This window comes from Xiphophorus couchianus, chromosome 10 (genome assembly GCF_001444195.1).
Source record: "Xiphophorus couchianus chromosome 10, X_couchianus-1.0, whole genome shotgun sequence".
NCBI lineage: Eukaryota > Metazoa > Chordata > Actinopteri > Cyprinodontiformes > Poeciliidae > Xiphophorus > Xiphophorus couchianus.
Window position 1 is genome coordinate 8,519,130 of NC_040237.1, and position 16,688 is coordinate 8,535,817.

The 16,688-nt window shown below is 38.0% G+C and overlaps 1 protein-coding gene across 6 annotated transcripts in view; it reads left to right on the plus strand.

The window, feature by feature from the left end:
• The first annotated feature begins 7,876 nt into the window (after nt 1-7,876).
• The window catches only part of sdk2b (sidekick cell adhesion molecule 2b), a 346,369-nt gene continuing 337,557 nt past the window's right edge, over nt 7,877-16,688 (plus strand). For all 6 annotated transcript variants that reach the window (XM_028029735.1, XM_028029738.1, XM_028029736.1 and 3 more), the window contains exon 1: nt 7,877-9,203. In XM_028029735.1, coding sequence (XP_027885536.1) covers nt 9,116-9,203 — 88 coding nt within the window. In that variant the 5' untranslated portion in view covers nt 7,877-9,115. The remainder of the gene's footprint in view (nt 9,204-16,688) is intronic.

Here is a 16,688-nt window from a genome sequence, read left to right on the forward strand (position 1 = left end):
CTCTGACCTGAACACATATCAGTGGGTGGAGGAACATCAATGTCTCATCTAATGTAGGTGCCCAAGGTCTTTTGGTTGCACCAATTACAACTTTGTATTGACTGATGTTTGATCTGGAGTGTTGCAAGGAAATAAGATCATAGGAGGCTGAATTTAGTGGTGATGTTATTTATACTTGTTATGTTGCAGTCTGTTTCTTTGTATGGCCGCGGGTGTTTTCATATACAGCCAGTTCATAGTTTCATATTATATAAAGGTTTATCTTTTATGGGTGCAGCATTAAGCATTTGGATAGAATTTGACATCTTTTCAACAAAGAGCCGCTTCCCAGGCCGGTTATCTGGATGATGCAGAGCGACAGTACAGATACAGCACCAAGATATTTTACATAAACCGTAAAATGACGGTCTATACAAGTGAAGACGCATTGTCATTTTTAAGAAAACATGCACAAGCTGTATATTCGATGTGCCTCTATGGATTTCGTAATCTCTCAGATGCAGTGCTGGTTTTATTTGACTATTTCTGTGCAGACCTTTGTAATGTGTGCATGCTCAGCTGGGTCATCCTTTAAATGTACTTGAATCAAACCTCAGTTAATTAAACAAGGAACAGTATATGAATCCATAACCAGGGTTCACTTGTATGTTTTAGTTATATTTATAACTTAATAAGTTGTAGGGAGAAATTTATGAAGTAAATAAAAAATCTCTCCTATTTTGGTTAGCACATGGACCACTGACCTTATTATTATTATGAGAGCTTCGGAACAGTGCTATATTATTATGTATGCATAATCCTAGCCAATTTTACTTTGTGGGAAATGTGACTAATTAGGCTTTTCAATATCAATAAAATGGAGAAAATGATTGACATTAGGAACATTTCAAAACTGTTTTAAATAGGTTATTCTTTAGACCAGCTTGTGTTGCATGACTCATTATGTAAAGCCAGCAATTTTAAGTTCTCAATCATTCATTAACTTTTTTTAATTGACATAAGACATGATAAAACTCAAAATGTTTCAATACGTTCCTCACTTTGTTTAAAAAAAAAAAAGACAAAATGAAGTGAGTGTGAGAAACTAGGCTCACCAATCCTTCAGTAGCTTAGTGACACACATTTAGCAGCAATGATGTGAAACGTCACGTTTCTATATGACTGTGTTAGTATAGCACATTGTAGTAGAGACATTTCAGCTCAGTGTTCTTTAAAACATTACGTTGTTGCTTGGCCAATTTCAACCAACCTTTTTTTTACGACAATATCATATTTGACTCTTGATTACACTACTTAGAGGAGTTCATAGTTCAAACAGTAATGTAATGTACCCATAGCCATTGCTGAAAAACAAGCAAACTTTCCTCCACCACCATATTTTACAGTGGGTTTAAAGTGTTTGTGATCATGTTGTGCTTTTTTACATTGATCTGCTCAATATCAAAATGCATTAGTCTTGTGGTTCATTCAGATGACAAAGTTATATGTTTTTTTTTTTCTTCAAGTAGTCTCTATAAACATATAATGAAGTATTGTGTCCCCAAACATTTTCATAGAAAAAAAACAAAAATGAACTTCACTCTACCTACTTCTTTAGTTTCACCACAGTCTTTGTTTTTATGAGGTTGCAGAATTCTAAAAAAGAAAACACAGGTCACAGTGTCTGTGATTAGAAATTGTGAGTAATAACCTTACAGGAAATTTGTGTAATAGTACAAGATTTAGAAGAGAGAGAAACAGATAGAAAGACAGAAAAAAAGAGAAATCAGTTTGTATGAATCCATGACGAATGCCACCAGCACCAGTTTCCTCATAGGTGCTGAATGTAAATTAATAATAAAAAAAAAACTCAAGTAAAAACATCTTGGGAATTTTAAAAGATGTGGGAGGATGTTGAGCTGAGCCAACTCGATATCAGAATTTAAAGTGACAAAAGAAGCATAGCTGGTTGATGTTTCTTTGTTATTTTTGTTTATTTCATGCATTTCTTCACTTCTATGTTCTGTCATGCTGTCTGACACAGTTTCATCTTTTTTATCAGTAAAATCTACACCTACCTTTCTTTTTTTTGCAAAGGTTGTCATGGCTCCACTTAGCATATTTATTTTCCATTTCGGCCATCTGTCTCTGAAAAAACAGTTCCACTCCCATGTCTCTGCTTTTTCAATGATTTCTCACCATCTCTCTGACTAATGACCAAGACTTGATTTTTCTTTTACTCGTCTCCATCTGTGAAGATGCGTATGATTAAAGATCTTACACAAATTACACTGTCGATCCCTTTTCTACCTCAAATGTCACAGTCTTTATATTTCACAAATTCAGTTCAGTTGCTTTTTGTTTCATTCTTTTGTCCTGTTCCCCCAATGAAAAAAATCATTGCCCCACCCTGGATCCCCTACAACCACCACTGTGTCTGTCCCTCCAGATTTATACACAAACATAAATACCAAGCATATTATAGGGTGAAAATGTATGAGAACAAATAAATAATTTGTGTTAGGTTGTCCACTTGCAACCAGAATATCCACCCCAACTCTCTTTACTTTAAAATCCACACATTCCAACTACTGAACAGAGGAAAAAAGTATAGTTTTTGGTGAGCATGTGGTTGGAGGTACTTAACCTTTAAAGTTTCCTCAAAAGAGTGAAGTATAACCTCAAGACATTTTTGCCCAACAACTGTGTTCATAGCATATTATGGTTAGCACAGGAGGGTTGTCTTAAATAATGCTATCTCTGAACCTACACTGTTTCTAGTAGCACATCTCTTTACCACCAGACTATTCCCTTAAGTTCCATTTACTTGATATTTGACAAACCTTTGAGATTTGCCAAACTTTTAAATTTCTTCAAGGCCTACTCCAACAGCTATCAGGATAAATGTAAGGAAACTTGATCATGTGATTCAGATATCTAGGAACCTGGTAACGAATTGTTCATTTGATCCAGGTGTGTTGGAGAAGGTATACAGCTCTAAGTTGCAGGACTGTATTTTTGAATACTGGGCTTGGTGACCCCAGCCATAGATGGAGTATCAAAGTGGCGTTATATGAAAAGCTGTGACATACTGTAAGTACATGACCTTTATAAAGGCAAATTCTTTATTCACAAAAGTCAGGCATCTTGTTCTGTTTTTCTACTTAATGTTATTTATTTATTATTTTTTTCAGAAACTGCATTGAAGGTTGATGCATCAAGTTTATCCTGGAACATCAGGTTAGCAGAGGATATATATATATTTATATATATATATATATACAGTATATGGGGGGAGGGGGAGTGTTTGAGTCAAGGAGGTGGACTTAAACTTCTCTAAAGGTCTCTTTGAAGTACTCCCTCTGGCCTGTCTTCTTTGCACAACTCTGACCTCTGTTTTTTTCTCGATGGACATAGTCTTATGTTTTATTTCTTTTTGGGGGGGTGCTATGTTTTTAGACTTGTATGTGTGCTTGCTATTTCATTCTAACTGGAGCAAAATCCTTAGCAAATTCAGGCAAAAGTCTGAGCTCCTGTTCGGAGTTTTGGCCTGAGCATATTTCATGTTTAAAATACAACTGCATCTGATTGATCAAAGACACCCAATCCCTTGACTCTTTTCTTCCTTGCTGTATGTTTCTTTTCTTAAGGCATCAAAACATTGGGGAATGTCAGCTTTGACTCTTTTTTTTCAGTGTAAGTTCTGCACAGTTGAAGATTCAGTAAAACAATTGTTAGTTTGTGCCTCTGCTAAGTATAAGGACATTTTTGTCTTTCCATTTGGAAAGCTTTTTATTTTACTTGATTTATGGCAAATTATGCTGTTGCAGTTAAGTGCTTTGTAAAATGTATTAAATATTTTCTACCAGTATGATGTATTTGGATGTCCAAAGTATAACTGAATAAAATATAACTGAAAACTTTAAATTGAGAAGGAGTACTGGACTAGACGACACCTGCAAATTAGACTAAGAGAATTAAAAGTCATTGATAGGAGCACAGTTAGCTGTCCTACTTCTTTTAACTTTCAGGTGATGAAAATTCTAATTTCAGTATAAATCCATGTAGGATTTCCAGAATTGGATGTTAACAATATATTTTTCCAGCAATAAATGACAATTGACTCTCACAATGAATGGTGACACATTTGAAATCCACATTTTACATTTAATTTTGTGAAGGTTGAAATACAAAATGGGTGTTAGAAAATGCAAATACAGGTGTCATAGAAAGTAAATTGTCAAGACGCATTGCTACAACAAGGAAGAAAAATGTCAAAAATGTCATAATATTTTGTAGTAAGTGCACATTAGCATGAAAAGCAACTATGTATATTTTGCTTAAATTTAAACTCTTCCTTGCTAATTTCTTTGTTGCACAAAAATAAGTAGCCTATTTTTTTTTTTTTTTTTTGCTTTAATACAGTGTTAAATATGGATGCCACGGATAAAAGCCAGAATTACTCAAATTAATTATAACCCAATAATTTTTAACCATCATTACTGATATTACTTTTGGGGACTGGTAAAAAAAGAAAAAAATACAGCGTGTAGTAATCTGTTTTAGCACCTGTGATCACAGTCAGTTTACGCTCAAAAGCACCAGGAGCTAACACCTGGTGGTGTCTGCATCTGCATGAGAGCAAGGAAAGCAACCCGAACAGCTCTGCTTCATTTGTGCAGGGCTGTGGCTTAAAATACTCTGACCAAGGTTTCTTCTAAGATTTCTTTCTTGCTGAGTTCGGTCACAGCAGGAAGGTTACTTTGAAAAATCATAATCGGGTCCCTGGGCAGCCCTGAGGGTGGTAGACGAGATATTCCATCATGGTTCTCCTGATGTTAACTCTCCCATTATTAACTTTTGTGCAAGGTATTACCTTCTTTTAAAAAAGGAGGAGGGTGGAATAGAAGTAGTTTTTAAAAAATCCTGCTGTGGAGAAACAGACGGCATTACCATGGTGCATTATTTTGCCCATGGTAGCTTAGATGGGCCTCTAGGTTTGTAGGAACATCAACAACATGCTTTCTTCTGCCAAAAATTCTGCCATTTTCAAGACTGCCATGTCTTCCTCAGCCATGCTTTCTTTTGCTTTTCCTTTGTCTCCACTTTGTTCCCACTGTTATCCTGGAAACAGCATTTGCTCAGTCACTCTCTATCTTCTCATTTCCAACTTCTGTCCTCCACTCATATATTTTTCTCACCCTCTCCTCCAACCTATATTCCTGAAAGAAGAAAAGATAACATGCAGCCCTTCTGATTCCAGCCTGTGGTTGTACTTACAGCACAGCCCATTTGTGACTTTTTCTATTCATGTCATGTGCCTCCTATATTCTGGGGAATTACTTTGCATTTCATAGCCTTAGCTAAAAAGGAAAGAAACATTACAAGCTTGGCTAGAAAATTACCACAAAAGCATCCAGGATCTCAGGTACAGCAGGCATCAAACTGAAGCCAAACTTTAAAATACTGCATGCTGAAAGCGACGGAGCTGCTTTGTTACCCTTAATGAAGAGTTCGAGCTGCTTGGTCATAGCTTTGAGATAGAGATATGCCACATAAAATCACTTGCCAATAGTACCCATTTTGACACCAATTTGCTTTCCTCCTTTGTGACTTTGATTTATAAAACTTTTGAAACATTCCTTTGTGAATTAGGCCAGGTTAATATGTTAGGATCAAATAAATCACATAGACTAGCGTGAAGAATTGGCTATCGGTGAGGCGACAGTTAATCAATAAATTACTTACTTCAAAATTGGTCAAACTGACCCTCCCAAATGGAACCAGCGCTCCCGGGGTTCTGGACAGTGGGGTGGAACTGGGCCATAAGGGCTAATGCGAAGACATCAAACTCTGCAGTTACATAATCTATAACTGACATAAGAGTCAACAAACTGTCCATCAAGTCAATTACTAAGTTTGATTCCTTCCAAAAAGTGGAGCTCGCACCTGGGATTGTTGTCACATCCAGATTGAGAGCATTTCTGTAAATTGAAAAACCAATGTGATTAACTAAATTAAGTTGTTGAGTTTAGAGTGCTTTGAGCAGGACAACACTGCATTTTATCCCACCCCAACATTTTGATTTCTTGCATTTTGATTGGACTAGGTTGACAGTAGGAGGGTCTTACCCATGGCACAAATCATGCAATAACTGCAAGTGGTCCAAGGCAACAGTGCTAACAACTGTGCCATTGTGCTGCACCCAGGGCCTGCACCACGTTGCACCTAATAAGCTAAATCTGTTTGTATGGGAAATATAGTCTGTCTAGTCAGTATGTATTTTAAAAGCCATTTTAAAATAGTGAATTTAACTATTTTAAAACTGCAACTGTAAACTGTATTTTTTTTTAATCTGAGGGGTTTTTTTACTCAAGAAAAATGCAGATTGAATTGATTATCAATAATATTTCATTTTAACAATGTAGGCATGAACTGTTTCTGAATCTATACAGCTGACTGCTATTGCAGCACTTACAGACAGTTTTTTTTTTTTTTTTTTGCATCAGTGTTTTTAGGTCAGTACAAGCTGTGATTGTGTTTTTTATTTTTCATTGTTTGAGGCTGAGAACATGAATAGACCAAATAGGCACAGCAGACAGGTCAGATATAACTGTGGAGACATTTAAAACAGGATTAGAAACAAAATCCGGCGCTTTCAACTTCTCAGACACCGCTGTTCAGTCCATAATTAAGAAATGGAAGAAGCATGGCACAACGGTAAGCCTCCCTAAAAAAATTACCCTTTCACATGAAGCAGCCAAGAGGCCCATGTTAGTTCAAGAGGAGCTGCAGAGGTTCACAACCTGGTTGGACAATCTGTTGAAAAGACAAGTGGTCTGGATTCAAGTCTAGTGTGCCTTAAAGAAAACTATTGTTGAAAGAATGTTATATTTCATATTTACAATCTGCAAAGAGCATTATATATATATATATGAAAGAGTGTGCTCTGGTTAGAGAAGTACCATGTCACCTTTACACAAAATGTGTGAAAAACCGGTACTGTACATAAATCTGACACAGCATGCCTACTGTGAACAATGGTGGTGGCAACATCATGCTGTAGTAATCCCTTTCTTTAGCAAGGACAGGAAAGCTGGTCAGTTTATGGAAAGATGGAAGGAGTCAGCTCATAGCATAAGCCACAGAGGCAGTTGTCTAGGGCAACATTTTCAGGAGGTGTTGCTGGGACAAAATAAATAGACAAAAAAAAGTAAATGAATAATACCAACAATATGCACCTCGACTGGTGTAATTTTTCTTGTGCTCTGTATCAAAAAGATATTACAGAAAATGTACCCAGTGTCTTTGCCACCTGTTCTGTTTCTAATGGACCTCCAACTGCTCATCAAATGTGCTGAAACATTTGATGGGATAATGAATACTGAATATCCCTACCAATGAGCCACAATTAGCTCCCCCAGCATATTTATTCTTTAAGTTGCTCTTTAAACAACTTAAAGAACTATTTAAGTTGTTTTGTGCTTTAATGGATTTGCAGTGTTTGAGAGTGACTAACAAGTTCCTTAAGTTACAGTTCATCTAATTAAAGTAATCAGGTGGATAAAGGCCACACTAGATTGAAAATACATTAAATATTGTTTTAAAAAAGCTTAACGCTTTTTTGGGGGGCGTGCTGTGGTGGCGCAGCGGGTTAGCACGCCCCACGTTTGGAGGCCTTAGACCTGCAGACGTTGCGGGTTCGACTCCCAGTCCCGACGACCTCTGCCGCATGTCCTCCTTCAAAAAATGGCGCTGGCTCAGCTGGCTGCCTGCAGACACAGCTCCTGTCATGTGCTGTAACCCTGGGATGAATAAAGTAAATATTATTATTATAATAACAAAAATTAACTAAAGATTAATTAATTTTCTCAGGCCCATTGTTGTTTATAGGTAAATCGTACTTATATTTATGTTAGAATGGCCTAGTCAAAGTGCAAACCAAAATTCAATGGAAAATATGTGGCCTAAAGATTGATGATTTGTTGAAGCTCTGCATCCAATTAGACTGAAAAGCAGCTGGTTTTTTTCTTTCAGATAATCAATGACTGAATTACTGTTTTAAACATTTCACTTTCAATTAATGATCCAGTTACACGCAGAATCATCATGGAATAAGTCATAAGTATCGGGTTTACTACACTATACCATTTGCATGTTAAATCCACCAGCTGTGATTATGGCAACACAAACAGGAAACAAGTTCTTTAAACATTTTCTTTGTTCCACCTTTTCTGTGATGTGAAAAGCCTCAAAATGTCCTGCACATGTTCGAGTTGTCCGGTGGGGTGTGCTTTTGCGCTTAACCGCATGGTGGCATCATGCGCTGCGATGCCAGTTCGTTGGATCCAACTGTTACCTCATGAAGAACCCAGGACTCGTCTTCCTCAGTCTCCGACACACACAGACGAACCGGCAGCCGGGCACAGACCACAATACTGTGACTATGCGGAAGTGCCCCCCGCCTCCCTCTTCCACCTCCTGCAGCAGCAGCCGCCCTCGTCCTTCACTCCTAGAGCTGCGGAACTTCTCGTCAGCGTTGTTGTCAAACTGAACTGGCGACCTTGACAGCGTGCCTTGAAGAGGAACTTTGTAGGAGTGTGACCCTTGCTTCCTCTCCGCAGCTTCTCAGAGAACACGAGAAGCTGGGCTGGAGAAGCACTGGAAGTAAAAGTCTGTTCTTTGCTCTGGAGTTACTGTGAGCCGGCGAAGTTTGGCGTGCAAAGGAAAAGGGAAGGAAGAAGCTGGAAGATGTAAAGAGGGGGGAAGTGTGCGATCCATCAGTCATTACAGGTGCAGAGAGAGAGAGAGAGAGAGAGAGATTCAAACTTGGACCCTCAGAGAATGCTCAGTAGGAAACGTTATCCTGAGTATCACACCTAGTCTGTGGAAGTGGAGCGAACTCGAACTGTCCAAAGGAAGAAAAATAAGAAAAAAAACACAGACTGTCTGACCGAATTTGAACAGCAGCTTGTCTCCGCGTTCTGTGCGCTCTGCTTGGTGCGCTCCGACGGACAGCGAGACAGAGAGGGACCCACAGAGCTGCAGCAGGAGATCCGCGCCGGGGTTTCCAGCACCGGGGGATCAGACTTCAGTCCGCCTGGCACTTGTTGGCCACTCCGGCCGGCTTGGAACAATGTTGGCGGAGCGCTGGAGCGGATCGATGTGGCGCGCCACATGGATTTTATTTCTTCCTTTTCTCATCCACTCCACGCCAGCTCAAGGTAAGAAGCGGCGCCGATCAGGCCCCGTGTGGTGTAGCCCGACTGCTCTGCTGGATGTCTATGTGGAAGCTTTTCCGTTGAGGAGACGCAGTTGCTCCGACGTTGTCATTGTTCTTTTTTTGTTGTACTCACGCTTTAATTCCCTCGCCACATACATGCACTCCTCTTAAAATAAAAATCTGACTTTTTCCCGTATCATTCATAACCTGGACTTCAAATATATCCAAACTTCTTTAAGGTCAAATCATACCTTCTGAAAGGTTTATACCCACTTTTCCAAGAATCATCAACTCTTCTTAGTTTTAAATAGATTTCATAATACGTCTTGTTAAAAGACCAAGCGGATTAATGAGTGCTAAGTAATTAATCACTCCTCTGCGCTGGATTCCAAACTTTACGCAGTTTACAAAAAGGCTCTGTCAACTGATGAACAGCGATCGGGGCTTAAACGCTGGAGATAAGAAAAAAAAAAAAATCAGAGAAAGATTGAGCTGCTAAGTGTAAATTGTAAATGATTTTCTTATGTTCTCGATATTAACAATGCTTGTTTGTATAATGACAGAGTTAGATCAAAATCCCCCCTAAAATCCTTGTAATATTCCAGTGGAGAGACTGGGAATACAGGGCGAGATGGGAGTCTGCTGCCAACATTTTCTCTAAAGCAGCTGTCACATCCCTGTAAGGTGTTAGTTTCTAGGGTATATTTATTTATTTATTTTTATTTTTTATTTTTATCCACTGGCAAATTGCTTTTTTTACATATAAGAAAAACTTGTTTTTGTTGATATATGATTGTAAGGTTAGAAGTTTAACATAGAGAATATCTTAAACACTATCATTTGCTCTCTTGTGGTTACTCCATAGAGCCATCCACTTTCTTTACCTGGTGGTGTCTATGTCAGGGTCATTGAGCAAGAGGAGAGGTACACCCTAGACAGATTGCTGCTCCACCACAGGACAACACAGAGACACACCCATACATTATGACAATTTAGAGAAGCCAACTTGACCTAACAGTAATGTTTTTGGATTGCATAAGGACGTCAGAGTACCCAGAGAAAACCTACATATGGTGGAATTCAAAACCAGAACATTCTTTCTGCAAAACAAAAGTTCTATCAATTGTCCCAGCAATTTATTTGAGTTTATTTGATAGGGACAGACACACATCGACATAGACAAACTGAACAAAACAGCAGTCCCATGTTTGCGTCATAGTGCAATAGCAACAGCTAGTTCGCAGCACTTGTCACTAGATGGGCTTTTTAAAACGTACATCTAAAATGTACTAAAATGTTTTTTATTTCTAAAAAATCAATTGCCAATTTCTAATAGAGTAATGTACATCCTAAATCAGGGATGGATGAGTATTTGAGTGCCAGAAACGTTCCTCGGACATCGTGATCCATATGGACATGATGGCATCACGCGGTCGCTGAAAATTGGTCAGCCACACATCTGTGTCAGAAATCTTCTGTTCCACCACGTCCCAAAACTACTGTATTTGATTACAATCTGCTGACTTCGGAGTACACTGTAATATACAGAAAATAATCTTTAGGTTTATGACATGGTCCATTATGTTGCTGGAAATATAGCCATCAGTAGATTGATCCACTGGTCACAAAGGAGTCAACATATGGCCAGCAATAATAGTCAGGTAAATTGAGGTGCTTAAACAATGCTTAGTGATTGGTGAATGGTCCAGAGTGTTCCAAGAAAACATTCATCATTTAACCACCGTCACCATTCAAAACTGAATACTGACTTAAAGGCGAGATTTATCCATGCTTTCATTACTTTTATGTTGAATTCTGAACCTACAATCTAAATGTTGCAGTTAATATTGAGACCCACCGGACCAGGAAAAGTTTTCCTGGTACCAGTCTGTTGTAGTTTGGATTGTGGCCTAAGTTTCCTGTTTATAGGTGGCATGAGTGGTACATGGTGTGGTTCAACATGTTGCTCATTTAAATATGGTATTCTGCATACCCTGGATGTAATAAGTAGTTATTTGAGCTACTGTTGCATTCCTGTCATCGTAAACAGGTCTGCCCATCAAAGATTTCCAGTGACACAGGTGCAATTCAATGAATTTTTTTTTTCATTTTCTAATCTTTCTCTGTAAATCTCAGAGATGCTGTGGATAAAATTCCCATTAGATCAGTAATTTCTCAAACACTCAGACCAGTTTGTCTTAGACCAATCCATGTTCAAACTGTTATTGAACCTTTCTTCTCCATTCTGATGCTCGATTTGGCAAGACATACTCACCACATACCACTTACATTAAGTAAACCACAATACGTCTGCACAGCCTTGCTTTCACTTAATTAATAGGTCTGTACTCTGTACATAAAACCCACTTTCAATGTTTGCAATATCACAATTGCAGAGGACTGCTTGAATGGCAATGTTTTGATGGGGGAAAATATTGCATGTGCCATGCATACAACTCCAATCAATGTTTTGTCACCTTAAAGATCTTTCTCTACTTTTTATGCCCTACCCTGATCTATGACCAATAAGGTAAAACTGAGGAAGATTGGTCAGGTCATGATGATTGAAAAGAAGAGTCTGAGGTGTGAGATGATTCCTCTTTTATATTGTCGTTTCACATCTGTGTTGCATTGTCATTTTTTTTTCAGATGTTGTGATCCCTAATTTTTGAAAGTTTTTGGGTGACAAAGACACGTCACCATTGAGATTAAAATTAAGTTGTTTTTTTTTTGGTTTTCTGTGCTTCTAAGTCTCTTTGTTAGTTGGAATTCAAGTGTTGCTTCGACTGCAAGGAGAGAGTATTACCTTTCAAGATAGAGTTTGAGCTCTGGCTGCGGTTCACTCAATAATACAATGTAGAAAAAGATGAGAAAAAAATGACACAGAAGATATCCATCATTCATGAGGCCATATCCCGGTGCCTGACATTTACAGGAGATTGATAACTAGTGTGTCCCAGGGATTAAGAGTCCTGACATTATTGTTTTTTTCTCACTCTGTAACTATATCTCTACTTGCTGCCTGGCTCCTGGATGGATATCTTCTGCCCTCTTTCCTTATGAATGCTTGTTTAACCAAGCAACCTGAGTAAGAACATGTTATGCACAGCTTCAGCCTGGGTAGAAGGCTTTTACTGTATGCTTTTTTTTTTTTTTTGGTGGCTGGGCAGGGGCGTGGAAAGACACATGTGACTGATCGCGTCAGGGATGAAGTGCTGCCAATCACTCTCACTTTCCTTCTGCTTGGACCATCGAGCCGTGGCCCTCAGATCCCATTACATAGTCGCTCCTGGGTCAGAAAATGTAGGATTTAATTGGACTCTCTTCAGACCGTTCAGAGTGTGGCTCGTTGAAAGTGACCCCGGTGTGGGCTGCTCTCTTTCCGCTATGATTAAAGAACATGATGAGGCGAGTAGCATGCCTCTGGATGGACGTGTCGGCTGCTACCCGGCACATTTTAATGACTAGTCCACTGAAACAGCTTTTTTACAACGGGAGAATAGCCTTTATCAGACCAAAGGGCTATGAAGACTTCCTTTAGGGCTTGTTGAGCAGAGAGAGATGAACTTCTGTGCCTTAACATTGGATGTTGGATCTTGTCACTCATCATAATTGTGCACAGCAGGGAAGAGGAAAAAAAGTCTTTGCTCTGATAAATATGTTTCAGAACCTGTCTCGTGGCTGGAAAATGTACAGTTGAAACTGTCAGCAGTTTTGATGTTCAAATCAACATTTGTAAAGTACTTTGTGCTTCAAACAAAGTCTCTTTAATACCTAAACTTTCTGTCTGATTTTTGACACAAGTGCAACCTTTAGCTTTCCTTAAATTGTGCATCGTCTAAATTTACTCCAGATGTGTTGTTTAAAGTGACGACTATAGATCTGTTTAATGTCTGTTCATTTGATGAGTTGAAGCCAAGACAATGCTGGGCTTCCCAGCTGGTTTTGTTTTTACAAACAAACCTATTTTAGATCTTAGAGCAGCAGCAGAAGAGGTCCATATTGAACTGTCAAGTTGGGAAAACACAGTCATATTGAAAATAAAGTGCACCCGCTTTCAGTTCTAGTACATAACAGAAAGACAATGCAGTGGTCTTTAGCAGGTTACGCAGTGATTTAATTCTACAAGTGTACAAAAACATAAACCTCCAAACGATATTGATTTATAACACACAATTAAAGGCTAAAAATGCCTGAAACAAAAATCATATTATTATATGCTTAAAAAAGCACCTTTACCAGCTACAATAATCAGCATCACATGCATTGCAGAGTAATTTTGACCAGTTCTTTACAAAATACCGCTGATGTATGTAATAGCACCACTGCTCCTAATGTATATAATTACATCACTCATGGCTGAAAGGCAAAAAAACCCAAATATGGCTTAAATTATTTTATTATGTTGGTCATATTTCCTAAAGAGAAACTGGAATTAGCCAGAAATAGGTATAAGTACCTCAGATCCCTTCTGCGTATGCAGCAACAAATAGTTTTCGAAGATTATTGTTGGTAGTTGTCCTTTTGACATTGTGGCCAGAGCAGAAAAAGCAAAAACCTTGGCTTTTAATAGAGGTGGTTATCAGCATTTATCATCAGTCTACAAATTGCTGGAAGCCGCAAGGTGTACTTAGTTTTTCACATAGCGTTTATGTTTTGGCCTCCTCATTTTTCCAGTGAATCATCACAGTGATGATTCTGTTGTGTGCTTTTTGTACACATGAACATATAGCATAACGTGATTGTTCTTTGACATTTATGTCACTCAAAGCCCGCCGATCTAGATGGAGATGTTGTAGCTCAACCTTAACTTTTATTTGAACTTTATTCCTGTCAGATGTGTGACACTCAGAATGAGTCCCTTTCATCTTAGGAGGTTGGCCAAATGTTCAAATAAATGGTCTGTTTTTAGCTTTGGTATTAAAAAACAAGCTAATTAAAAAAGAACTAGAAGTCAAGAATGACATCTCAAATTTGAATCTCTTTGGAGATTGGTTTGAAAATGCTTTGCTGGAATGAAATGCATGCAGTCTGGTTGAAGCGCTTCACTAGAGGAATGCAAAATTGAATACATTTTTATCACAAAAAACGTAAGGCACACAATCAAAGATATTTGTGACTATTTCCTGTGGGGCACTTTCAGAGAAACAGATTTCCAAGAGAAGCAATCTTTGTGACATTTTGTCCTTTCACAATGTGATTAATCAAAACAGAGTATAGTCAATAAAGAGAACCACTCAAAAAACTTTAGCTTATTCTAATGTCTGATCATGCTTTTAGAAAAAAACAATAAATTTGAATCTCTACAGATTAAGTTAACACCTTTATAAAAGTTCTTTATTCCGCAGTCATATTGGTTTCGATTGTATACTTCAGCTATATTTGATTTTCAGGATGAACTTAAAGCAGCAAAGGAGCACATTTATATGCTGGTTGCAGAAATACCGAGTCCCATTGTGGAGGAGGTACTGGTGTCACTTCCTCACTGTATGGTGGCTCAGTGCTACATTGTTCTGGAAATCTTAGTTGTATCATAAAGCTGGAGTCATAGCATGACCTGAAATGTACTTTTATTAATATTAATTTATTTTTTGTATCAGGACAATTGTTCAGTATTATCAAATGTCATACATACAGGTAATAATTGTAGGTCAAGCCAATTTTCAATTTCTGTCACTAAATGGGTAAGATAAAACTAAAAACACACCAATTAACTGGAGAAAAAAAACACATTTTTCTTGATTAGCTGTGATCAGTCATCGGCTATTCAGATGCTGATAAAGAAGTTTTTATCTTCTTCCCATTCAAGAATGTAATCCAAACTAAAAACTCATACCAGTTTCCCAGTATAAACACAACAACCTACAAATCTGTACTCTGCCACACTTGAGTTTTTGAGTTTAATTTTAAAAAAAGAGGTGAGAGATGGATTCTTGCTGCATAAATGGGGATCATATTGTAATTCCTTCATCGTGTTGTATTCGAAACTATTCAATGTATTGAAAAACTTGCCGCAATTTTTTTTTTGGCATGTGTCACAGCACTTAGAAAAACATACTGAAAACATACTGATTTATGGGATTGGCAGGTTATACCTGATAGAGAGCTAGAAGTTGATATTGCATTAAAAGATCACAAATTTTTATCTACAGTAGCTACTCATCAAGAAATCATGGTGGCTAGATGGCGGTCTTAGACAATCTAGGCAGGAGAAGATCTCCTCAAGCACTACTACTCTGACACACTTCCTACTGTTGGCAAACACTTTTCACTCTCATTTAAAGCATAAACTCTCGCTTTGCTCATCTTTAGCACTTCTAGCTATATAACCGGGTGATCCTTGGAAAGACCACCGAGTTACTCATCTCACCCACTCTAAATTGCAACATTCAGTACATAAAGACAATAAATAAATTATAAATCATTGTGATATCATGGTTTCAACAACTGATATTGAGTATTGATTGATTAGCTGTATACAGACGTTAAAGCTAGTCTCTTAATTCACTTAGGTTACATCTGAACTACTTTGTTTGCTTTCTGTGGAATGCTAAACACAAATTATTGATTTGTAATATGAGTGGAAATGGGCAAAGTAAAAATAAGAGAAGCCTCTAAAAATGATTCCATTGATGTTAGACGATGAATGATTTGTGAAGACAGAGGGGTGAGTGGATGTCTCTAGACTACAAATCTCCTGATTTGTCACTCATTCTAATTGACAGACTTGGGATCTCATTTCCTTGTAGCAGCTGTCTGCTACCGGAATGATTTTTAGAAATAAGAGAGAGGGAGAGTGTGGGGGGTGGTTTGGGTGTCCTAGATCCTTGCAGCCAGCGCTTTGGCAAAAGGTCACATCGTATAATTTTTAGTATTCAGGGCTGGCAGAAAAACTCATGGTCAAAGTCCAGGGATAGATTTCTCAGAGGGTTGTCCACAGTTTCACTGTTCTGCATTCAATGGGAGAAATCTTTCCACCCAAGGCCTGTATAATAGCAAATCCAAAGAAATGTCTTTATTATTTTTTGTCACTGGAAAGCAATTCAGCAGCTCTTTGAAGTGGTACTGATTTTATATTGACCTCAGTTCCCAATATGATTGAGTGAAGGTAGCTATAGGTACTTCCAGTTGAGACCTTGTCGCTGTTCGTACCTTTTAATGCATGCTCTGAGCTCAATTTTAATTGGAGTCCATGTTTTGAAATTGCATCCAAAACCAGAAAGGCTCAATAATATTATCTGTCAATTTTCTGCTTAACTGGCCCTGACCACTGACTGGCTGTTTGAGGAAAAAACAAACTGATTTATTATTTAATTTTTTTTCCAATTAGTGAGGGTTCAAAATACAAGTGCCACAAGGTCGTGCTGACAACAACACTCGGTGGTGTAAAAGCTTTCATTGAGTTAAGAAGACTTAAAGTTAACTATTCTGTGTATCAGTAAGGATGTTAAAAAAAAACTTCAATTGAACCATGCAGATGTAATGT